Source organism: Podarcis bocagei (genome assembly GCF_964188305.1).
Source record: "Podarcis bocagei genome assembly, chromosome: 3".
Classification (NCBI taxonomy): domain Eukaryota; kingdom Metazoa; phylum Chordata; class Lepidosauria; order Squamata; family Lacertidae; genus Podarcis; species Podarcis bocagei.
Genome location: NC_138127.1, coordinates 14,344,496 through 14,369,748, shown reverse-complemented (window position 1 = coordinate 14,369,748; position 25,253 = coordinate 14,344,496). Strand labels below are relative to the sequence as shown.

General features: G+C 42.6%; 1 protein-coding gene and 1 long non-coding RNA gene across 4 annotated transcripts; one reads left to right on the top strand and one right to left on the bottom strand.

The window, feature by feature from the left end:
• Positions 1-4,396: 4,396 nt before the first annotated feature.
• On the bottom strand, positions 4,397-9,908 carry LOC308584488. Of its 3 annotated transcripts, none has more exons than XR_014006829.1 (2): positions 8,966-9,908; positions 4,397-5,313 (listed from the first exon to the last, which is right to left on the bottom strand). It is a non-coding gene; the product is annotated as an uncharacterized lncRNA (long non-coding RNA). The 3 variants fall into 3 exon arrangements; XR_014006830.1 differs by having other exon boundaries at positions 9,594-9,908; XR_014006831.1 differs by lacking the exon at positions 8,966-9,908 and adding an exon at positions 6,947-7,282.
• Positions 9,909-10,064: 156 nt separating this feature from the next.
• YWHAQ (tyrosine 3-monooxygenase/tryptophan 5-monooxygenase activation protein theta) lies at positions 10,065-24,630 on the top strand. Its single transcript, XM_081189233.1, has 6 exons — positions 10,065-10,245; positions 11,576-11,963; positions 21,856-21,979; positions 22,126-22,289; positions 23,084-23,179; positions 23,572-24,630. Exons 2-6 carry the CDS (start codon positions 11,670-11,672, stop codon positions 23,629-23,631), a joined length of 738 nt encoding a protein of 245 aa, XP_081045359.1. The 5' UTR covers positions 10,065-10,245; positions 11,576-11,669; the 3' UTR covers positions 23,632-24,630.
• The last annotated feature ends 623 nt before the right edge of the window (positions 24,631-25,253 follow it).

Sequence of the window (25,253 nt, the reverse complement as noted above, 5' to 3'; positions counted from 1 at the left end):
AAAGCTATGTATTCAAAGAAGGGGAAAAGGTGCGGTTTTTATGATGAGCTAGCTGATACATTCCTGCCAAATGTCTTGCTGTAAAACAACAAAGCTTAGCAAGTGAAAGCAGATTGTTTTTATTATCCAAGTGTGCTTATCTATGCAACGGTTTTATTGATCTATTATCCCACCCTTCCTTCAAGGAGCATGGCGGGGTGGGGCTGGAGTTCATGGGGCTGCCCCCCATTTTATCACCACAACTGGTATGCTAGGCTGAGACACAGTGCCTTGCCCCCAAGTCATCCTGCAAACTTAATATCCGAGGAATAATTTGAAACCCAGTAATTTATTCATTTATTTCATTGATACTCCACCTTTCCTCCACGCAGCACATTTCTTGGCTTAGAGTTTGGAAAGAAATTGCCTTCATCCTCTCTGTTTGTTTCTTAGCAGATCTCACATATAGTCGTGGAGGGTTTTTTTCCCTTTCTTTCTTCCATTTTACACCAGCCCCAGGTGCCAAAGAGCTGCTGTTATTTACTCAACCGTGTTCTCAGCTCCCAGCTACTGACCTCCTCCAATGACTTTCTCCCACTATTGCTGGAATCCTTTGCTTGTTGACTGTTATTTTCTCTTACACCAGGAGACCTCAGGCCTCAAATGCAGCCCTCCAAGGCTATCTGTCAAGCGCTCAGGACTCTCCCTAGCCAAACCCTCTCTCACCTTAGGACATGCTCCTAACCAGTGCTTCTTCACAAGTGTTTCCCCAGCCCTGGCTGAAATGTGTATTTGAACCCTGATAATGCCTGGAAAGGTGTGTGAGTGTGTTTAGAAACTAGCCTGATGGACTGAGGTAAAATGTATGTTCATTGCTTGGCCCACTTTCTCCTCAGGCCCTGCCCACCACTGCCATGTGCGTGCCCCCAAAAGGGAGTCTGGCCCTTGGGGTGAAAATGCCCCTCCCCCACTCTATAGTGTCAGATGCTTCGACCTCTCATCACCTCTTGCACTTCTTGAGCAACAGCTCAGTCAGTAGAGGCATGAGACACTTCCTTTCAGGGTCATGGGTTTGAACCCTACGTTGGGCAAAAAGATTCCTGCATTGCAGGGGGTTGGACTGGATGACCCTTGTGGTCCCTTCCAATTCTACAATTCTAACAGCAGAAGTGTGTCCACAAAGTGTTGCAGAGAAGGGGAAGTCACCCAAATCTGCTGCTGGCAGCAAACATGACATTGTGAAAACCTGAACATCCTCAGGAGAGGGCAGGCTCCTCAAAAGGGTACCTCTGTCACCAATCTTGATAAATTCTTAGGCTTTAAAATATTTCTGCCTTAAACCGTTTGTCCTTTCAGTGACACATTGACCATCACGGGGCAGTAGGAAAAGGCAAAAGCCTTTCGGCAGGAATAAAGGTTGTCTTGTTGCATAAAATATAGAACAAAGGCCTGTGAGATAACCCACACAATCAGCTGCAATAACTGTGAATCATTGTTTCTGTGGGAAATAGTGGCAGAGGAGACTGCAGTGTGTAGGAAACGCATTAGCTGTGTTACATCATCCCATTAGAATGAATACAGATAAAGTAATATACCAGCCCGGCATGCTGCACATATAAGGGCATCCGAAGCCCTGTGAGTAACAAGGGAGTGCTTGTAACGTGAGATGCTGTCAGGGCTGAGGTCTGTGCAAAGTTATAACATCTCTTTGAGGAAAAGGTGGGATTCACTTCTAGATTAAAGTGAGCAAAGCGTTGCTTTGAATCAAAGTGTGAAAATATACTTTGACAAATGTCAAAAGGCAACCTAGGGAAGATTCTGTTGCCACTCACATCAATGTTAAAACCCATATCGATCTCAATAGGAGCTTGTACTAGATCTGGCTTTGCTTCCTTAAGGTGCCAGGAAGATCTTTTGTTGTTCTAAAGTGTACATCAGTTGTTTCGGGCTCATCAATGACACCTGGAAAAGTACTGGACATTCCTTTTGCTGGGATTTCTGACAGACTTGTATGTGTGCTAGCTCAGCATAGAATAGGGAGGGATAGAGTTGTAACATCAAGGACAATCACCTCATTTCCAAATTGGGTGCGAGCTCCTTTGTTGAGATATTATCATGGACTTTTGGGAGTGGTGTCTTGGGAATTACAGGCAGAATGTGCCTGTACTTGTCTCAATTTCTGTGGCCTCAGGAGTGAGAGGAAGCCCTATCGAAACAGGTGGCAAGCCTATGCTGATGGTGCCATAGTTAGATATGTAATACTGTAAGTTGAGCCAGAAGTTTTAATAGTTCTTAAACACACAATATGACCCTGTGATGTGTCACCACTATTAAATGGAAATACTTTTGAAGTAGTATCTTGGAATTCAATATGGCAGCAGCAACCCTTATCCTTCACTAAGGGTAACACATGTACCTAAACAGGAATCTCCTTTATCTAATGCCATAGTCTTGATCCGTACTGGGTCCCTACATGGGCGCTAGTTGTAGAAACTTTAAATGAATGTATACATCTCCTTCACAGTGCTTCGTCTGGCCCAGGGGTCTGCAACCCACGGCTCCGGAGCCGCATGTGGCTCTTTTACATCTTTGCTGCGGCTCCGGGGCGGATACTAGCGAGGGGAGGAGGCACATTGTGCGCCCCGACACTCCTCACTGTGGCGGGCGCTGTACTGGCTGTGACGTCGCATGGGGGCGGTGCATGCGTTAGTCACACACCGTCCCGACGTCACCTTCCCACCCGCTGTCAGATCGTGGCTCCGGAGATATATTTGTTTTAAATGTCACAATGGTTTTGCGGCTCCCAGTTGTTGTTTTTTCTTCGGAAACGGGTCCAAGTAGCTCTTTTTGTCTTCAAGGTTGCAGACCCCTGGACTCTGGCCCTAAGAGCAACAGCACAAAAGTTTTTTCCACTCCTTCAGCAATTCTCGCACTGAAAGTTGCGATGGATTGGGAAAAGCGGTGCCAGTTCCACCACATGGGTCTGAAACTTAAAACCAATGAAGGTGTTGGGGTGCAGGCACTCTCGCCATAGCATGTCCTCCTCAGATGGGCATGATGAAATATGTTCTCACAAACAGGTGGGAAGGGGCCACAAGCAATGTATATTTAGAATCCCCTCCATGGGACTGCAAATAATTAGTGGCACTTTTGATCCACAGACCAAGTCAAAAAATCTAGGAGTTCCAGTTGCCATAGAGAACATTGAAGTTTGCTCCCAAGTAATTGGATAGGTAGACAGACGTTCTCAGAAGGTGCAAGATCCTGCAACATTCACAATGAGTTTGTTCTGCCTCCATCCCTCCCTAGTGTGACTTGCAGGTGAACTACAGTACATAATTTCATTATTCCATTCTCTGTTCTCTGCCAAAACCCATGCTTTGTGAAGACCAACCTAACATAAAAGGGGGAAATGACTGATTTAATGGTGCCTGATTTCCCCCCCCCAAAAAAACCTCCTGCTACTTGACAGAGTATAGTTCCAAAATATACAGATCTTTTCCTTGCAGCTAAAAGTAAGCTGACTTTTCATGATTGAAATTTTGTCATAGCTCTCAGAGATGAATGCTCAGTCAACTGAGCACAGCTCCTTCTGTCTTGCTGCTATCAAGCTACTTTGAAAAGAGGCGAGTGGGACTCACACTCATATTTAAATGTGAAAAAATCAGCTGAGTAAAAGCTGTTGCCATCTTAGCCACATCTTTTATTTTGTGCCATCAACCAAAGAACAGACTATTTGCAATGGAACCTCTGCATTTCACTACTCATAGCAATGCCTAGTAGTACAGTGGTACCTTGGGTTACATATGCTTCAGGTTACATACGCTTCAGGTTACAGACTCTGCTAACCCAGAAATATTACCTCGGGTTAAGAACTTTGCTTCAGGATGAGAACAGAAATCGTGCTCTGGCGGCGCGCCAGCAGCGGGAAGCGCCATTAGCTAAAGTGGTGCTTCAGGTTAAGAACAGTTTCAGGTTAAGAACGGACCTCCGGAACGAATTAAGTACTTAACCCAAGGTACCACTGTAATTGTTAACCCTTTGGCTGTCTTTAGACATCCGCTCCTCCTGAATTGAAAAGTCAACAAGATTCTCCCTCTTGTTCCTGTTGGTACCTTTATGATCTGCAGAATACACACAAGTGGAGCTTCTAATAATTGTGTTTTTAAATGACTCCCAAGTATTTTGGAGTGATTTGAACCCACGTGACTTTGGCTTTCAATTTCATTTTTTACCAGTTCCATCATTTGGGGAAACTTTCCCTTTTTACATGTATATTTAACAGCTCTATGGTCACTATACTCCCAGCTCATTCAACAACACATCTTGCACCAGATCCTAGGTGCAGCTCAAGATTTAGACCAGGGTCACCACCCCTCTAGTTGTTTCTGTGACCAACTATTCTAAAGCAGAATCATTTAGGATATCAAGAAATTTTACCTCTTCGTTGGGAGTGTAACACATATGAAGCCAGTTTATTTGAAGGTAGCGGATGTTACCCATTACTATGACATTTCCTCTTTTAGGTGCTTCATTGATTTCGTTCTTCATCTCAAGATCTCACTGAGTATATTGATCAGGGGGACAGTAGCGCATCCTCTGTACTCAATTCCTTTTGGGACCTGTTTTCACCACCCATGAATCTGTGGAGAAGTCCACCCAATTTTTTTTAAGCTTGCTGGATTCAGTGCCCCCTCTGACATACAAAGCAACACCACCTCCCCAATGTCCTACCCTGTCCTTCCTGTAGAGTTTGGAAACCAGGGCAACGCCACTGAAAAATCCCTCTCCCTTGTGCCTTCTTCTTCTGATCATGAAGGCAATTGGGGGAAGGGCTTCAGTAGCAGATCTGAAGACCTGGGCAGGTTGTGTCAAGCTATTCCTTGAGAGGACCTTACCTTTTGGTACTGAAAGCCAGTCTGAGGAAGAAGGACTGTGGCTCAGTGGAAACACCATCACAGATGGTCTCAGTTTCAATCCCTAACAGCTCCAAGCTGGGCTGGGAATGTCCCTCCCTGTCTTGGTTTACAGCAGCTTCCTATATTCCCTGTTTCCCCTCTGTTATTGACAGCCTTGTCTCCTGTCAATAATTAGCTGAAAGGCTCGTTCACCTTGAGACTCTTTAGCTTTCTTGGCAGGCACACTTCCTGTTTCTTCCTCTGCTGCACAAATTATAGCTGCTTTTGGGTCGGCAAATCAGGAAGTCTGACGAGTGCTATTTTTGCACACTTCAGCTCCTTGTTTCCGTTCTCCAGAGACTCTTAGCAGTGCCTCTTCCCATGGCGATGGCAGATTCATGGTACTGTCTGCTGCTGCTGAACTGTAGCTCCAAGTCTGACCAGCAAGAGAACAATGAGCATTAGGCCTGTAGGCAACAAAATCCACTACACTGCAGCAAGTGCTGAGAATTACTGCATATTATCAGCTGGAAGAGTGGGGATGGGGGAGAACTGGCCAGAGTAATCATATTGTGCTGCTACTAAGGGGTGTGCAAGGGAGGGGGGAAACAAAGTTTTGTTATTCCATTCATTTAAAAACTTCTTTAATTTCGCTATTCATTCATTAAAACCACATTCCTTTCAGTATCGTTTTTATGCCATTGCATACAGACCATACATTTAAAGCACATTTCTGCCTCCATTTAACAATAGCCCAGTGCTACAAACAACCTATAGAAATCCCCATTGAAATCTGGTTAAATAATATTTGGAATGTAGCTCTATCGGAACACCTTACAGTGGTACCTTGGGTTAAGAACATAATTCGTTCTGGAGGTCCGTTCTTAACCTGAAACTGTTCTTAACCTGAAGCACCACTTTAGCTAATGGGGCTTCCCGTTGGCGCTGCAATGCGGCGGCGCAATTTCTGTTCTCATCCTGAAGCAAATTTCTTAACCCGAGGTACTATTTCTGGGTTAGCGGAGTCTGTAGCATCTGTAACCTGAAGCGTCTGTAACCCAAGATACCACTGTAGTTGTTAAGGGTGCCGGGAACTGTAACTCTGAGATGGATATACTACAGTTCCCAGGATTGTTTAGGTGAAGCCATGTGCGTTACTGTATGTGGCGCATGCAGCCTGAACTACAAAGTACCTTGTTCAAAGCTTCCTCAACCACAATTCTGGGGGTGCCATAGGCAAACCCCTGGAATCTCACAGTGCTCAGAGATTGGGGTACAGTGTAACAGTATCTATAGCATCATTGTGTTGTTGCTTTTAAAGCCTAGAGATAACAATTTCCCTAGGATTTGAAACATAAGAACATCTACCACTTGCACTATAAAACTAACTGTACTAGCTGGCAGGCCCTGTTAAATCCTGCAAGTGTTTATTATCAAAACTGCTATACAAAGTACTCTCTGACAAGACTGTGGAGAGCAGAAGTTTATCTCCCCTTCAACCCCCAATGGAAACCTCCCAAGAGATACTGAATTACAATTCCATGCAATGCTGTATGTTTCATCCTTTTTAAATTAGCATGTAACAATATTAATCAAATGCAGAGAGCAAAGATGCACTTGTAGCATTAAAGCTAATCAATACTTTTGTCATCTCATTCATCATTTACAAGTTATAGCAACCCATTATACTTACCCAGGGCTACTTAGGGAGTTTATTGCTAATGTTAGATTTGACCCTAAATCCATAAGGCCCAAGTCCAACATAATGACTACTAAATTGCCATGAAACAGAGAGCTACTGCAATGCTATTCCTGCACATCCTTTTTGGGTTTATTGCAAAACCCACCTTAAAAAAGAAACGAGAGAGACCTCCTTGGCCATATACTGCTTCATACAAGGGACTGTGATTCCTGGACTATGTGTTACTTTGTGAAATTACTCCTTCCAGAATGACACTTTCTCCCTCCCATCTCTGCACCAGTATTTTCTTTAGGTAAATGAATGTTGGAAGTGCATGTCTCCTTATCAAAGCACATAAATGCTTATTTGCAAGTTTAACATCACTTACCAATGAAAATGGGACGCGGGTGGCGCTGTGGTCTAAACCACAGAGCCTAGGGCTTGTCGATCAGAAGGTCAGCGGTTCGAATCCCCGCAACAGGGTAAGCTTCTGTTGCTCGGTCCCTGCTCCTGCCAACCTAGCAGTTCGAAAGCACGTCGAAGTGCAAGTAGATAAATAGGTACCACTCTGGCAGGAAGGTAAACGGCGTTTCCGTGCACTGCTCTGGTTTGCCAGAAGCGGCTTAGTCATGCTGACCACATGACTCAGAAGCTGTACGGCAGCTCCCTTGGCCAGTAAAGCGAGATGAGCACCACAACCCCAGTGTCGGCCACGACCGGATCTAACGGTGAAGATGGGTAAAAACTCCCCTCCACCCTGCACACAAATTGACAACTGATTGATTTGAAACTATATTTAAAATGACAGCACTACAGCCGACAAATATCCAACTTGTCTGTCTTCTATTTCTATTAGTTTAGTAGATGCTGGGCAACACTGTCTATAAAGTGTACTAATGGCTATTTGGCACTAGCATGAGTCTGCTGAATTTTCATATCCGGATACTATTTTGACATGCTGCCAATATTTCCCCATGGAAAACAATTATGAGCTGTATTAGCATGGGACTTCATGGGACTATATAAAGCAATCTTCTCAGTACAAAAGGCTTCCTCTCTGTCAAAGTTTAACAGTTAAATACTTAAGCAGTTAAGAGTTTCTTTTTGAAATGTGGCAAAATGCCTAATATTTTCTATTTTAAGCAATCTATATATAATACAGTGACTCCCAAGGACATTTGGTGATTGTGAATGAACAGCTGGCCAAAAAAACTTCAAAACACCATCCATATATAATCTGCTCCCCCTTTTTTTACAATACTAAGTTCAGTGCTAGTATTAACTCCTTACTGTTGAGAGCGTTTCCCAGACCAAGGATGTGTACACACTGTAACTTTAAAGAACAGTTGAAGCACATTCCCCCCCATCTCAAAGAATTCTGGGCACTGTAGTTTGTTAAGTGTTGCTGGCAATTGTAACTCTGTAGGGGGCAAACTACAGTGCCCAGAATACTTTGAGGAAAAGATTGTGCTTTTGATGAGCTTTCAAGTTACGGTGTGTACACAGCCCAAGAAACACACCATTTACTGGGGAACTATTTAGGAAAGGAAAGCGCTAACAGTTCCCATTTAGAAATGCCCTGGATTCAGGAATGACCTACACTGCAGCCAAGAAGTTTATTTACTCTGGTTGCCCCCAAAAGCAGCAGTAGTTCCAAAATGCTTTAATAAACCCAAGCATCTTTGAGAATCTATTCTGCTGCTTTGTCACAGAGGGATATAGTTCGATGCTGTGTGCCCTGTCATCTTACTGTACTATAACTGGATGCTGAGTTACACCATTATCCTCTGCTCTGTTGTGGTCATGGCGAGAGATTGTTGGGGGGAAGCACTTTAAAATACTCCCCTTCATTGAAATCAATGGGGCAAAAATTGCTTACATCAAGTTTGGGACTTTTTAAGAAGTTGCACAGTTACAAATGGTCGCATTTGGAGGCCAAGTTTGACAGATGGACGGAGCCACCCACCTGAAGTCACAATTATGTCAAGGGGTTTTTTGCCCATAGGGATCCTCAAAAGCCCTATTTAAAGTGTTATCTTGCCCAGCACTTTTCACAGGACTTTGTGGGCTCTGCCAACCATTGCTTCCTGCAAGGACCTCCACTGGCTCAGCCAGGCTTTTACCTGCTCCACACCTGATGTTGTGTGGTGGCTTGGCTGAAATGGCCTGGCAGGTCTGTGAGCTGGAACATTCCGTACCCATGGTCTACAATGACTGGCAATGGCTCTCCAGGGTATCAGAAAGGGGTCTCTCCCAACCATACCTATCAATGGCTACTAGCTATGATAGCTATGTCCTAGCCCCATTTTTTGAGGCAGGATCCTTCTCAATACCAGCAGCTGGAAATCTTACATAGGGGAGAATGCTCTTGCGCTCAAGGTCCTGCTTGTGAGTTCCCCGCAGGCACCTGGTTGGGTGCTGTGAGAACAGCATGCTGGACTAGATTGGGCCATTGGCCTGACCCACAGCACTCTTCTTGCCTGGAACCACTTGCATGCATGGGTCTTCTCATGTGCAAGTGCATTGCCTGACAGGTTGCTTTTGAAGGAGCATCTTCCAAGTGCCCATTTTTTAAAAATCGCCACGGGTAATTTTGCTTTGGGGTTGACAGTCCCTGCCACGTGGCCTGGACCATGAGTTCTTCAGCTTGCTGTGTGGAACCTCCCAACCGATTTCACTTTCAACCTGATCTTGAAAAAGGCTACAATCTCAGGAAGGAGCAGCAGGTGTCCAAGCAGGTCTAAACGGGGCTTTCCGCCTCCAACAGCATCCTTTTATTTTACAACTGCCATGGCTGTCGGACGTTTGCATGGCTGCACCGCTGCTGAAAAAGGAGGTTGGTGGTCGGCGGAACCAGTAGCACGTCCCGCTCTGCACCATCGAAGCGCCTCTGCAGCCCTTATCTCACAGGCCTGCACTGCAAACCCCATGATACCCTGACATTCCCCTTTCCTGCGATTGCAGCAGGACCAGAAACCCGCAGCCTTGCTCTCCCCTTTCCCGCCACTCTTTCCCTCCGCAGCAGCACGAGACGCCTTCGCCTCGCTTCCGCACCGTCTCGTGCCTCGCCCTGCCCAGGGAAGGAGAGAAGAACACGCGTGAGAGAGAGAGAGAGAAAAGGGACAGGCGGAGAAAGGGCGGGGAAGGGAAGGAGAGGAGAGGTGGTGGTGGGGCGGCCTTGTAGCAGCATCGCCATGGCGACAGTGACGTCAGCCCACCCTGGACCTAATTGGAGGAAACCCCGTGGCCCCAGCTGCAGAAGCAACAGTGCACGGGCCAACCGAACTTGCGCGCCCTCCCTCCCAGCCGTCCGCGACTTTTCTGCTCACCTTCGCGGCGGCGCGCAGGAGGGCGATTGGCCGCGCCGCGCTCAGGGGCGGGGCACGGGCTCGGGCAGCGTGCGCCGATTGGCTGAGCTGCAGGCGAGCGCGGGCCTAGCAGCAGGAGAGGTTCGCTTTGTGCCAACGCCCTTTTAGCAGCAGCAGCGGCGGGAGCAGCAGCAGCGCTGGTTCTGTGGCTGGAGACGGGAGCGGTTTTCTCTCGCTCTTTCTCTCTCCCCCCCTCCCTCCTCTCCTCCTCTTCCTCCTCCTCCTCCTCCCCACCTTCTTGATCCAGCCCCGGAGCGGAGCGAGCGCAGTCGACCCAGCAGGCGCCCGCCGGCCCGGCCTAGCGCCTCAGCGGACCCAGGTGAGAGGGCGACGGCGGCGGCCTTCGCGGCTAGGCGAGGCGCGCTTCTCGCTTCTCCCCTCCCTCCCTCCCTGGCTGCGCCTTCCCTTGCCTAATCCCTGCCGCGTCGTCCATTTTGTGGAGGCGGCGCAGAGCTCCCGGAGTCGTCGTCGTCCCCTCCGCCGCCGCCTCCGCCATTTCGTACCGGCCCTGCAGAGCCAACCCCGGCATTTCCTGAGGGACGGCGGGAAAGGAGACGGGCGGGAGCGCGGCTGAGGGCAGGGCAGGCGAGGCTGGGTGGCTGCCACCCGCGCCTCACTCGCTCCCTCCTCCGCCTGCGGGGACAAAGGCAGTGCGGAGCCGCCGCCGCCTTTTCCCTTTGCCTCCGTGGGAGGGGGAGGGGGGGAATCGGTCCTTCTCTCGCTTCTCCCCCACCCCAGCACATTTTTATTATCCAGGAAAATCGGCCGCCTTTTATCTCCCTCCCCCCCCAAAAAGGTTCGACACTCCTTTCTCCTTTCTTTTTGTTTTTTTGCACATCGTCCTCCTCCAACGCCAAGCGAATCGCCCCGGGCTTCTCCGCCTCTGCACTCTCTTTCTTCTCTCCCATCTTCCTTCCCACCCCAGTCCCGCCTGCCAGGCATTGCTTAGCGATCTGCTCCTGAGAAGAGTTGCTCGCCCTCTTCTTCTCCCCCTGCACCTTGTGCCTTTTCTCTCTCTCGCTGCTCTTTTTTTCCTCCTCCCCTTACTCGCCATTCACAAGTCCAGGTTGTAGGTCACCTATGGCGCCACTTCCATTCTCCTCTTCTTAGCCTGCTTTCTTAAAAACACTGCATTGGGTTTGTGGGTGGGTGATTTTAGACGTAACGTTTGGATTCTCTCCCCCCTCCCTTAAATGGAATCTTTTTTGTGTCTTGGGTCTTTAAAAAACACAAACCAGTCTCTAGTGCCCAACTCCAGCATCACACACCTTGGATCTGTATGCCACACTACTCCTGACCGCCATTTCCAAAGGCCTGGCATCTCCTGTCCCCAAGGTGCTGGAAATCTCTTAGGTAGGGAGGGCCTAATCACCTGTTCTAAACATGAGTGCTTCTTCCACTTATGTTATCTCGACAGGCCCTGTTAGTGTTCCCTGGTTGACAGAAATGTTTTGGGAATGGTACATCTTTTTGTCAGCTTGGTTTGAATTGAGGCTTTTAGTGACTGTTTCTCAATGGCCTTTGTTTAAGTTGCTCTGTCTCTTGTGGTTTGGATTTCCTAAATCTATAGGAGCTTTTTGTATGGCTGGTAACTCTGTTCTTTAGGAGTACTGTACAGGTTTCAGAATATTCGTCTCCTCCTGTTCCAGGTTTTGAGGTGCCTTCTGACTTGGTGAAAGGCCCTGCTGTTCCTTTCCCCCTACTAAATCAGTTGCCTTGCTGCTTATACCATTGCTGGCCAACATGGAAAAGACCGAGATGATTCAGAAAGCCAAGCTGGCTGAGCAGGCGGAGCGTTATGATGATATGGCTACCTGCATGAAGGCAGTGACAGAGCAAGGTGCTGAATTATCCAATGAAGAACGCAATCTTCTCTCTGTGGCGTACAAGAATGTGGTTGGGGGAAGACGCTCTGCTTGGCGAGTGATCTCTAGCATTGAGCAGAAAACTGACGGAAATGACAAGAAGATGCAGCTTGTCAAGGACTACCGAGAGAAAGTGGAGTCTGAACTTAAGTCCATCTGCACTACAGTTCTGGTGAGTTTGTTAAGCATACTTCACCTTTTTATTTATAGCTGACTTACCTCAGGCTTCGAGGCCTAGGAGTGGGATGAATTGCATTTGGTGAGATGTAGATTTAAAATGTAAGATGTTGAATTTAAATATAATATTTTGCCATACCTTGCCAGGAACAGTGAATGTACGTAAACAAATGTTGACTAAAGTGAATTTACTGCAAAAGTGGGTTTCCACTGACAGTTACTTGGAAAATGTGAGAATGGGGATTGAACTGTAAAAGCTGTTTAATCAGTAGCAATGCACTCTCATAATGCCTTGTATTAAAAAGTCTGTATTTGATGAAGTAAATAGGCTGAAAAAGCTACATATAGGTTCCCCTGGGGTTATATCTATTGCTTTGTTCATTGAAATATAGAAGCTAGTATATGCTAAATCCTAAATTCTATATGCTAAATCCTAAATTCATTGAGTAGAGGATATTCATGGAACATAGTTGGAATAAATCTCTGCTTCTAATAGTTTCACTTGCATTGCTCTTGCCTGTTTCTTCTATGGGTTCTGGCAGTAGTTTCATATTACCTACAGCAGAAAGAAAGAAAACACAGGTTGTCTGTTTCATAAATATGTCCAAAGCAACAGGCAATACTCTTTAGGCATTCGTATTTGGTCTTGGATTCTTTAAGTAGCTATTTTGTTTTTAATAAATCATGGTAAGTTGACATGCCAAAGCTAGAGTACGGTTTTTAATTGACCCACCAGAGTCTTCTGTGTTGCTGATAACTGTAGTAGTAATACTTGCTTTCTCTAAATTCATATTTTTGTTGTTAAAAATCTGCAGTCATTCGATACATTTATTTAAAGTAATTTTTATATCTGTATCTACAGGTAGGCTAGGATAATTAGAATTCGTTTGAAGCTTTTCTCCATTTACTTTATGCCACCTAAATTTTGATTTGGATTGGGTTAAGGAGGTTGGCAACCAGTGAAGAACAAATGTCCTCTGGTACTTTGTTTCTGTCTGCAAAAAAGTGTTTCTCTGATCCTTAGGGCACCATCTCAACTCCTAGTGCATATTTATTTTGTAGGAAACATTGTACATGTTTGCTTCTGACATTTAATTCCTTTCACCAAAGGGGGGCTTTTTGAGTCTGTAAAATAAAAGACAGCATTGTATACTATGCAGCAAAGCACTTTTGAAGTTATGGGGAGTTTTAAAATGAGGGTCTGTTCAATGAAAAGTAAAAAATATCATTAGGCAAGCCCAAGCCCTTGGGTGTGTCTAAAGTAGCTCTTTGGATCCTAGCCACTGTCCTTAGTCATCTCTATTGCATACCAGCAGTACAGAAATGCCCTTTGATCTCAAGCTTGAACTTTCTGGTCGAATATATGGCTATTTGGGGTGGGGAAAAGTGACAATGAATGATTCTAATCTTTCAAAAAAAAACCACTGCACTATTTTTGGTTATTTTTAACACAATTATTTTGCTACAAATGTAGACATTTATATTGGTGTTTCCTTTTGAACCCTGCGCATCCTATTCCATATAAAATTGTTATACTTGAATTGTCAATATTTTCCTAAATATGTAGTAGTGCAAGAAGTATTCTAAATTTTGTTGGCCCAAGGTCTAGCTCTACTCTAAACTTCTCTTGAGCAGTGAACTGTTGGAAAGCTGTGTAAACTAATGATATGTAACAAATAAATTTTGACAAATTGGTTGATACTTGGAAAACACAAGAAAAATCAGTAAGCAGTCATTTGTTACACATCTTAGAATTGAAGAGTGAAACTGATTATAATGGAACAGATTGTGTGTCAATAGGACTTGCTGATCGGAAGGTCGGCGGTTCGAATCCCTGCAATGGGGTGAGCTCTCGTTGCTCGGTCCCTGCTCCTGCCAACCTAGCAGTTTGAAAGTGCAAGTAGATAAATAGGTACCGCTCTGGTGGGAAGGTAAACGGTGTTTCTGTGCGCTGCTCTGGTTTTGCCAGAAGCGGCTTAGTCATGCTGGTCACATGACCCGGAAGTTGTATGCTGGCTCCCTTGGCCAGTAAAGCAAGATGAGCACCGCAACCCCAGAGTTGTCCACGACTGGACTCTTTACCTTTAACAGTTCATTAAATGCTTAGTCATGTTTAGGGACCTTCAAAAACTAGTTTAATACTGCCTTCAGTTTGCCAACAATATGTATAGTTGATGCTAGATTCATAAAAATGTATATATGTTTACCCGGCGGTACATACAACGCTTGCTAAGTCATTGTCCAATCAGCATAGTGGAAGCAAAGGACTTTCCCTAGTGAGAAACTGAACATACTTTAAGCAGTTGTGGTGACTCATGCCCATTAAATGCTGTGTTAAAACTAATTACGCAGGTGTTTGTAGGCACAGTTGCATTTTCCGATGTTACTGGACATGATTAGTTGGTCCTTTGAGCACCATGAGGTGGTGGGGAACTTAAGGCCCCAGGCCTGAATGTGGTACTCCAGGACTCAAATTTGACCGTGGGAGCCCCCACCCCTTGGTCCAGGCCACACTCATCACTCTTTCCCTGTCTCTTCCTTGAGTACTTTTCTCTGGCTGGAGTGTGTCATTGAATTAATAATGTCTTGCTTGTCTTGATGAAGGCTGGGGAGAGGTGTGTGTCTGTCTAAAACTTTTAACTGACTGGTGTGTAGCTTACTGTACAAAGTGGCCCCACCCACCCCTGACATGTGGCCCTTAGAAGCTTCCCCATGAGGAAATGTGATCCTTTTGCTGAAAAATGGTTCTTTGCCCCTGCCCCAAAAACAATGTTCATGTTCTGAAAACTAAAGTTTAGTGCAAGGACATCTTTCCTGGGAGTCTTCTGCTCACGTGCACTTTTTCTCTCTGAGCTTTTAGATAAGGCTGCTTGCGGCAAACTATCTTAAAACATTTTTCCAAGCATGATGATAGGAAAGTACTCCATTTGCAGCAGTGAACTGTGTATATGCCCCTGTATCATGACTAGTAGCTGCAGACTGCAGTCCTCAGTTGGGCATGTACTGTGGAATTTAGGCAGGTAAGTAGAAATGGTCTGTTAAAGAGTAGACAGGAAAAGGAAAGCAGACAGCTGCTTCATATTTTAACTAGGTGGATTTTACAAAGTTAAGAAGATACTATGTCTTGGTAACTAAGGGAATTCATTCTAACCAAGGTTGGGCACTTTTAAGTGATTATTTTGAGGGAATTGAGCATGCCCATAGGTGAAATCTGTGCAGCTTAAAATGTTCTGCTTTATATTTCATATTTAACAATCACATTTTGTTGATCATTTCTAGTTTTGCTAGTCTTCTAAGTTCTGTGCTGAAATGTCAATAGCAAAACATTTTGACATTCTACCAGAAAACCAGAGATTCCAAACAAAGTCTTACTGGTGGGAGAAATGAGTTCATATATTTTGCAGAACAAAATGCTGTCAGTTTCCATTCAAATGAGCAATGCTAAAAAGGGTAGCAGCACTTGTGAATGGCTTGGATTCTTCTATATTTTTTTTTGCATAAAATCTGGGTACAGTAGAACTTCTAGTTATGTACGGGCCTCCTTATGAACGCTTCGGGTAACAAGCTCCATTAACCCAGAAGTAGATGCTCCTTGTTGCGAACTTCGCCCTGTGATGCAAGCGGAAGTCGTGCGGCAGCGGGAGGCCCCGTCAGTGAAAGTGTGCCTCATGTTAAGAAAAGTTTCAGGTTAAGAACAGACCTCCAGAATGAATTTAGTTCATAACTGAAGGTACCACTGTACTTGAATATCATAAGCTTTTTTAAGTCAGGTTCCGCAATGCATTCAACAAGCAGGAATGCCTAGTATCTATGTACCATTTTCAGATGTCAGAGACTAATGTAGTAACAGTTATTTTAATTGAATTAGGATGTTTATGGAATAAAAGGATGTTCCCAGGCCTGTTGGTTAAAACTGAACGCTGATAAATTGTATTTCTGAGAATCAGTGAGGGCTTAAATATACCAGGGCTTTTTAATTTTTAATATGGTTACTTCATGAAGAAACCTTCAATATCTCACCTTTTCACTGTTGTAGCAGTCCTTATGATGTCATACAACAACATAAAACGACAGAATAAATGATTACTGAATAAACCAATTTAATATTTGTGTATGTTCATCTCCTCATAACATGAATTCTCTAGGTGATACGCAACAGAAATATATGTATGCAGAAATATAGTTTAATATAATATAAAAATATATAGAAATATAGTTTAATATAATAAAACACACAAGTATAGCAGGTAGAAACAGCTTAAAACTAGGGATCAGTATTGGGCCATTGCTACTAATGTATTGTTGGAGTTGGTTAAAAATAGTTTAGGAATAAATCTATGCAGTGTGCGCACAGAGGTACTGATTAGGAAAGGAATTTTGATGTACGCTAGTATTGTAATGAACTGAAATGCTATGACCGATTTAAACAGCCTTATGCTAACCATTTTGTGATAGGTGGAAAAGGGAGAGAATGCCTTTCTGATTTTACTAAATAAAATTAGTTTTGTCTCTGACCTTCAACAGCTATTTGGAGGTTTAAGCCTTGGTGCATGAGTAGAACACTGCATGTGCCTTTTAAGACCATTGCCGTTATTGATAGGTTGGCTATCTCCTTTTTTAAAAAAAACAACAACTGTATTAGTGTCCTAGTTAGAGCTTGGTGTTACAGTTTAGTAATTAAGAAATGATCAATTTACATGCATTAGTAGAAGGCACAAATCACTCCCTGGTAACAGAGAAGACTGTCAACCACTGGATAGATTACCACTGAGACTGAATGCAGGATTGTAACATACTTCAGTACTTTTTTTTTTTACTTACCATCCAGTTGTAGTCCACTGACTTCCTAATGCTTTCCAAATCAAGAAGCTTAGTGCTAAGAACCAGAGTACAATTCTGAATGCCAAAAGCATTCTTCATAGCTGAATTAAAGTGCAACATACTATTATTTCTTCTCCAACCTCTCCAAAGTGTTTTTTATGGATTTCTGTAGTGGGGACCTATTAGTTCATTAAACAAACGCTTAAAATATGTATTTAAACACTGCTACATCAGAAAACATAGCAAAGTAGTTTACAACATTAAAAAGGTGGAAACCATACAATGGAAGCATTAAAACATGTCTCACAATATCTTTCAATATGATAATAATTTATTATATAGGGTTGCATGTAGACATGCTGAGGTCAGAAATATTCAACAAGTTGGGAGTAGCAGTAGCAGTAAGTAATTGGATTGTGGGGGGGGGGAATACTTCAAAATTCACTTGAAATATAATCGTATTAACAATTTTGAAATATATGGTATGGCAGTAGGAACATGTGTGCATCAGATCCACAGGTGAGCCAAAAATGCCACAGAATGCAGTAACAGGTGCAGAATTTGACTTCTTTCAAACAAAAGTAGTTTCTAGTTCTTATGGCTGAATATATGTTTAAGATATGATTGTGTAAGCTATGATTGCTGAAATTTCAGGTGCCATAGAAATTACTTGATAAATCCCACACCAGCCATCATAACAAGTGATCTTGTTCCTCGCTTAGACAGTTGGCCAAGTGCAGAATATTAAGTTGTGTTAAGAGTACACATGTGGCCCTGATTAGTTAAACCTTAGGTGTGTTCCTAAGCATATTTGCTTGGAAACAAGTTCCATTGAAATGGACTTCTTTTCAAGTGAGAGTATTTGAGATTCAGCTTCGTACCTCTACTGCTGGAGCACTTAAATGTTTGAGGTTGGTTCAGTTTCGCAAGCTGATTCATCTTTGCAATCTGATTCATCGGGCTTGAGAGTTTCTCACAAGGATGATTAATGTCATGTGTTTTTGGAGCAATTTAATATGTGCTGGTACTAATATAGTATATTCTAGCTTACAATAGAGAAGGGAGTTGACTATGCACACCGCTCACATTACAGTATTAGTATTTTATTTTTATTATTAAATTTGTACACCATTTATCAGATCACAGGGCGGTTCACAACATAAAAATACAAAACGAAAGGACCGAAGACATAATAAAAACAAACCAATAGCATGCCCCCCAACAAGGACATTTAAAAGGCCATAGAATGTTAATCAACCGAAAAGGTATGCTTATAGAGAAACATTTTTGCAACAGAGAGCCACTGTAGAAAAGGCCCATTCTTGAGTTGCCATATGCTTCAGCTGAAATAAACTTTGCTACTTGTTGAGGATTCAAAGAGAAAGTGAGGAATAGATTAGATCAGGAAGTATATTACAATAAACCATAGTCCATAAAATTGACTAGTTGATTTTACATGCAGAAAAGAGTTGACCCTAGCTATTAATTGCTACTATAGGCTTACTGTACTTGAGGTTAACATTTGGTTACTAGCTGTCTTTATCATCTCCTGCTGACATTCAGTCCTTGTTACCTGTCTGTGACATGCATGTTTGATTAACCCACACTTTCCGCACAAAAGTGTTAGATGTTGCATCTGGTTAGACAACAACGAGACATTGATTATAAATCAGAGGGGTAAGTATGGAATTGGAATAACTATGCATATATCTTCTGTGGATGTACCTCCATCACCCAAAGCTGGAGCAAACAATTGGTATAGACTGAGTTGTCACTTCCCTTTTTGATTGAAGGGCTGAGTAGACTACTAGGCAGTGTAGGCCAGTCTGAACTCTTAACCTGTCTCCAGGTAGGGCTGGGCAAACTCTTGTCTGAAACCCCAGAGAGCTGTTGACAGTGTAGACAATACTGAGCCTGGTCTGATTCAGTGTAAGGCTGTGTTCTATGCTCTTAGCTCTGTAAGGGAGTCTAAATTACATTTCCCAGAATTCTTTTTTAACGAGAATGGCAATAGCTCAATGGCAGAGTGTCTGCTGTGTATGCAGTAGCCCCCAGGTTCAATTCTTGGCGTCTCCATGTTGGGAAAGACTTCTGCCTGAAATCCTGAACGGTGGCTGCCAGTCAGTTTAGACAATGCTGAGCTAGATGGACCCAATGTTCTGACTTGGTATAATGCAATTTCCTTTGTTCCTATGAAATGTGTTATTACAGGATATACAATATTAAATGGCATCTTCGTCATTTAAAAACAAAATGAGTTGAAAAACCACCTGCATTTCATTAGGTGACTTGGGGTGATAACCACGGAGCACAGTCTTTAGCAGAATGGCACTATTAGTCATTTTGCAAGTGCATAAATTTGACTATAAGTTATAATTGCTAAAATAACAATTATAGTAGCTCTGCATGTAGAACTTAGGTCTAACCTCTTTGCAAAAAGCCCCATCCATGTTGGTACAGCTGGGCTAAAATGGTAGTCTGTAGGCTATACTGAGAGTGACTCCTTCTTCCTCTTTTGCCTGAACAAATGGTTTATGCTATATTATTACCTGACAACATCTTGCTGTGTGCATTAGTCACACCATTCAGATAAAGTAGTAAAGAATACATTCTGAAAGAAAGATATGGTATGTCTTTAATTCTAATAAATATATGAACTGTAGAACAGAAGATTTATTAACAGTAGATTGCATTTAATGATACTGGTACTATATATTTTCATAGAAAAGCAGGCATTGAATGCAAACAATATTTTCAAAACTTTAATCTAAACATCAAAGGGAAAGATGACTGTATTGAGAAATAAAATTGCTCTCTACTTTCTGAAGCTTAAAGCATCTTTGTGCAGCTCTTCAGAAACTCAGAGCAGCTTAAAGTGTCCGAAGACATTACCTGTTCTTAGGCTTACTTTCTAAAAGGCATGAGACAAAATGAAGAGACGGGGAGGTTGGAAAGCAAACTCAAGCCCCCTAGAGTTCTTTGTTCTTCCAGCTGGAATGGAAGCAGTTCATGGAGGGGAGGAGCTAAAAGTTACTAGTCTCAACAGAGCTGATAACAGTCTCTGCTTCCATTCTCCCTCTGCTGTAGCATGATAATACTAGTCTCTTGGCAATTAACAGTGGAACTTAATGACATTTTAGAGCAATTCCATTTAAGAGGGGAAAGTTTATTCCCTGCTTTTGTCCGATTCCTTGAAAGCTTTGATACATATTCAAAATCAAAACATTTTGTACATAGGGTGTGAGCCATTTAATAATGAGTCCTGTCAGCCCAATACAAGGACTTCTGCTCTCCTCCCTTATGCATCCCTGAAACTAACTCTGTGTGTGTGTCAGGAGCACCCCTGGAACAGCATGTGGGGGCAAGAGAAGCAAGGATTGTTCATCTGGTAAGCTGAAATGCTTGTGCTGATCAGAAGAGTGCAACACTGAATTTCTCCCCTAGTGGCAAATTAAGCATGGTATGAAAATACCATGTTGCTAGCAAATGTTTGACACTGGTGTCCTGTAGGGAAAATAGGTCTTCTATTTCAAGTCTCTAGACTCTAGGACTATCTTGCTGGTCACACTTCTGGCTGGTCAAAATATAAGTGTGTTCTTTCAAGTTAGTTTCAAAATATGTATCTGCCTCAAGTTCTTTTAACTTGCCTAGGTGTGTCTAGTTCTGACCATGCTGCTTCGTTACCCAGCATGTTGATTAGCCTAAAAATTGGCTGTCCAGTGACAGACGTTTGATACCAAAGAAGGTTCACAAACTTTAGTATCTGCGGAGGATGTTAACCAGAACTTTAGCATGACTGTTTAAGACTTTCTCTTGTAGACATACAAGGCTAATAGCCAAAGGTTCCAATTGGCTAGTCTTTCTCATAATTGGATATGGTGTACATACAGTTGGACTGTGGGTGACTTGTCAGGGCTTCAGACATCAACTTACTATTTACTAATCAAAAGCAGAAGTGACTTTAAATATGCTAGAACAGCTGAATTAGATTATTCTCCACTGTGAGGAAATAGAAAGCAGCTTAGTGGGAGGGGGGCGGGGAGAGAGCGACTGTGTGATGTATCATAGTGATCCTTTATGTAGGGGTGGCTTTAGCTAAAGTTTATGCTTCAGCCATAATTTAAATGCATATTGTTGGCAAAAAATAGTTAATTGAATCTGTACATTCCAATTCAAAAAACCCTCATTAAACAGATCTGTGACTAAATCAGCACAATTTTTTTAGCATGGCACATAAGGCAATAATTTCTATTTGAAAAATAAACCATTTGAGCATTGAACTATTTGAACTATATTGAATTGCTTGTGCAGTAAGATGATTGGCTGAAGCTGCTAAATACTTAAAAAGTAATCGTGGAGTGTCTGGATGGAATATTACTTTGGGGAACTGTCACAGGTATAAGACAATCAAATGAACTGTGGCTGTGTTGTTGGCAGTGGTTTGCTGCAAAGGTGATGGGTGTAGCTTTTATATTCAGTGCAGCACTTAGTGTGCTTTAAAAAGCTATTGCTTCAATTTTTAATGCAACACTTGGGTATTTATTTTGAGAAGGAATTAATCAAAAGTGGAAATAGTGGAGAAATAACTAGGAATAGTACTATGGCCAAAAAAAAAATCACACTCCCTATACTTTATTTGTAAAACCTGTTTTTCTTGCGAGTTGTTGATTATGAATTTTTCCTTGGGTAAGCAGCCTCTTATGTCAGAAAGTGATGTATCTCATAGTGAAAGAATGGGGTATTGGGCATGTGACCACAATTCCTAAAGGTTTGCTTAATACTTGACTCAGTTTTTACTACAAAAAGTAAATCTAATTTTGGTTACAACACTTCAATCCTTCATTTGTGTTTCCCATCCTGAAAGGCAGTCTCAGGGGACAAACAGTTCCACTTCTTAAATTGAAACACCATTTCTCTTGCTACAGGGTCTTTATCTACTTAGTGCATAATATATAAAAATGGCATTTTAGCAATCATTCACATTGTGTCTGAACACACATCTGTGGTAGTATTTATGGCCTTACTATTGAAATTACTTAAAATTCTCCCCCCTCCTCTTTCATTAGGAGTTGCTGGACAAGTACTTAATAGCTAATGCAACTAACCCAGAGAGCAAGGTGTTCTATCTGAAGATGAAGGGAGACTACTTTCGATACCTGGCGGAGGTTGCCAGCGGAGATGACAGAAAACGTGAGTACCATATTAATTTAAGCCTCTGCTTTACAGTAAAGGTATATCTAGTCTTATAAATAATAGTTACATGTTGTGTGTGAAGATAATGTTAAGAACCTGCTAGTTTGTCTCATAATCCCTTTTGCCTTGCTTTTTCTTAACAGAAACAATAGAAAATTCACAGGCGGCTTATCAGGAGGCATTTGACATCAGCAAGAAAGAGATGCAACCCACGCATCCAATTCGTTTAGGCTTAGCGCTTAACTTTTCCGTATTTTACTATGAGATCCTCAACAACCCAGAGCTGGCTTGCACATTGGCAAAGACGGTAAGTTGACTTTGGGTGTGTTTGGGAAAATTAGTTTGAATAAGGGAGCAGGACTCCTTAACCACATTTGCTTATCTTCTTGGATACTGAAGTTGTATATATGGGTGTGTTCACTTTACCTATTCTTCATTCAGGGGACTGCTAGTATGATCTTGCTTCTACTTCCTCCTTGTGGCATTCTGTCGCCTGATAGAGCATGCAGAATAATTTTAACAGTGAAAGCTATGAACAGGCACATCATTGATGGCTGGTCTTAAAACATTTTTGTTTTGAGAGGCTAATGTTATTGTCTTAGAAGGGTTTCATTTCTAGGCCCACTTTGGGAAATAAGCACCTTTAGTCACAGTAGAACATGAGCTGAGTGAACATAATTTAGGTTTGATCTAAAGTGGCATTACAATATTCCCCCATATTGCATTATTCTCCAAAGGAAAGCCTACATCCATGTATACTCCTCTGAAGAGTTGAATGTTTGAACACAACCACAGATGTATAACCCCAAGTTAAATACCAGCCCACAGAAAACCTAAATTGCTGTACATTAAACTTGTAGTAGGAAATGTTCACTGAGTACTAACTTCTCTTGCTTCTGAAATGTCTTCCAGAATAGGCTTTGTACAATGACTATGCTGATAATCAAATCTTGTTTATCCTATATCAAAGCAATTTATGTAAAAAAGAAACAGCCTAAACTTCTGAAGGAATACCTTATCTGATGGCTTGTTTTAAAAACATATCTACTTTGGGGGGTTCTTTTGCCTAAAGCGTAAGAATAATCTGAATGTCTTTCCTAGGCTTTTGATGAAGCCATTGCAGAACTTGATACGCTGAATGAAGACTCGTACAAAGACAGCACTCTCATCATGCAGTTGCTTAGAGACAACCTCACAGTAAGATGTGCCTGGTCTTTCTACAGTCATTGTGCTTAGACTTTGGGTTCCCAAATAGTGTCAGCTAGGTTTTTGGAGTAGTACTCCTGCTGCATTTATTAAAAGGGAGTTGTGAGCTGGGGTTGTGATGGATGTAAAACTGAGAATATCTCACTTCTGATAATACTGCTTGCTTCTAAAAATATTGCTCATTACTAAATTGGAGATTGTACATCTAGGCTTGATAGACTTAACAGATATATTTAGAAATATAATAAGGTGCAAGTAAAACTACTGCTTTTCATGTAGTTTACCAGATGAGGCAGGTCACTGATTATACTTTTGTGCCAGGCTGCTATTGAGAATGGTGTTGCAAGTGAACCATACCTGATTATGGCTGTTCTTCTTTCCAGTTATGGACATCAGACAGCGCAGGAGAAGAATGCGATGCTGCAGAAGGTGCAGAAAACTAAACTGCATATGGAGTGTCATTCCCCTTCTCAAGAAACCTTTTTACACGTCTCATTCCTTATAGCTCCACTTGGATTTCCTATAGCAAAGAGAAGCCATCCATGTGTATGGAAATCAATTTATAGTCTTTTCACACTGCAGCTTTGGGAAAACTCCATTCCTTGATTTGTGTTTTGTCCTGGCCTTCCTGGTGTGCGTTTACTGCTGTAGAAAAGTATTAATACTGGCTTAATTTCCATATAAACATAAGTAACTTCCAAACACTTATGTAGCGGACTAAAGTTTCTGGTATTTAAAAAGAAATCTGAACCAGTTCCTGCAAGCAACTGTGGTGGTTTTTTTTTGGTTTTTTTGTATTACAGTGATGAAATGAAAATGTAGTTAATGCAACTAAAGAGTGTTCAACACAGTTCAATTCTCCACATTCCCTTTTTATTCTGCAGGGGTTTCTTGGTGATTTGACTTTCCCGTGCTACTGTGTATTCGTTTCTGTAGGATCTGGGGTGTCTTGGGCCAAATGGGAAGCATGGCAGAGTGGCTTCCTATATGTGTGTACAGCAGGAGCTACTGAGTGTTTTAAATACAGGGATTCTTCTTACTCTTCAGTTGCTGCTGTTCAACTGCTATCCCCTCCCAATAAAATTTCACTTACACTCCTGCCTTTGTAGTTCTGGTATTCACTTGATTATGTACTAGAAGCAGCATGTTACTGCCAGAATACAGGGAGTGCCTTTTTGGCAGACTAAATTGCATGTCATTTCTTAACACTGGAATGGGGGCGGGGGGGAAGAGGTCATATGTCCGAGTATAAAACTTTTCCATGCAGATTTGTGCACATGTATGAAGGTGTCAAGTTCGTCCAGTGATTGTTCCTTAGATAGATGGACCACTATTGTGTGTTGCTAATCATTGATTGTAGTCCCAAAAAAGCCTTGTGAAAATGTTAATGCCCTATGTAACAAAATAACATTAAATAAAATTACATTTTATAAACCACTAAACTGTTGCGCTTTGTAACATTTGCATGCAGCTTTGTCTAGGAATAAATCCCATCTAAACTTGTTTTACTATGCTGTAACGGAACAGTTTTCAAACCTGTAATGCTTGCATCGTGTGTGTGTGTTTGTGGGCGTGTGTGCACTTCTCTGATGCATTGCATGAAGTGAGATGATGTTCTGCATTCACTAAAGTTTTTAACATATAGCATGCATTCTCATACATATGTAGTGCATTGCAATGCTACTGTTACAAGAGGTATTCATACAGGTAAATTGAAGCATTCTGAAAATACTACCTGCTTTGACAGGGGCCTCCTACCTAGAGCCACATTTAATTAGCTTTAGGAATGCTCCAGCATCAGACCCAATCCCCTGGGCCCTAAATGGAAGCATTTCTAAAAGTAGCTTTTAACAGACATAAAAGGCAGAACTCAGGTCATGGGGGAAATGCTTATCCCAAGACTGTTCCGCATGCACTTGCATTTGGTGTGCTGGACCATTTACCACATAGTTTTGCCATGCTGGCTGTACAGCTGATTGGACCTTCTTGTTGCTAGGCACTCAATTTTATTTATTAAGACTGCTAATCGGCCACCTTGCAAATACACTCAAGGTGGTGAACATAT

What these genes read in the sequence shown, in the direction of transcription:
- YWHAQ (XM_081189233.1), top strand. Translation starts at nt 11,670, where the DNA reads ATGGAAAAGACCGAGATGATTCAGAAAGCCAAGCTGGCTGAGCAGGCG. An exon ending in CCATCTGCACTACAGTTCTG is followed by an intron (nt 11,964 to 21,855) that starts GTGAGTTTGTTA and finishes CTCTTTCATTAG; the next exon opens with GAGTTGCTGGACAAGTACTT. An exon ending in TGCTTAGAGACAACCTCACA is followed by an intron (nt 23,180 to 23,571) that starts GTAAGATGTGCC and finishes TCTTCTTTCCAG; the next exon opens with TTATGGACATCAGACAGCGC.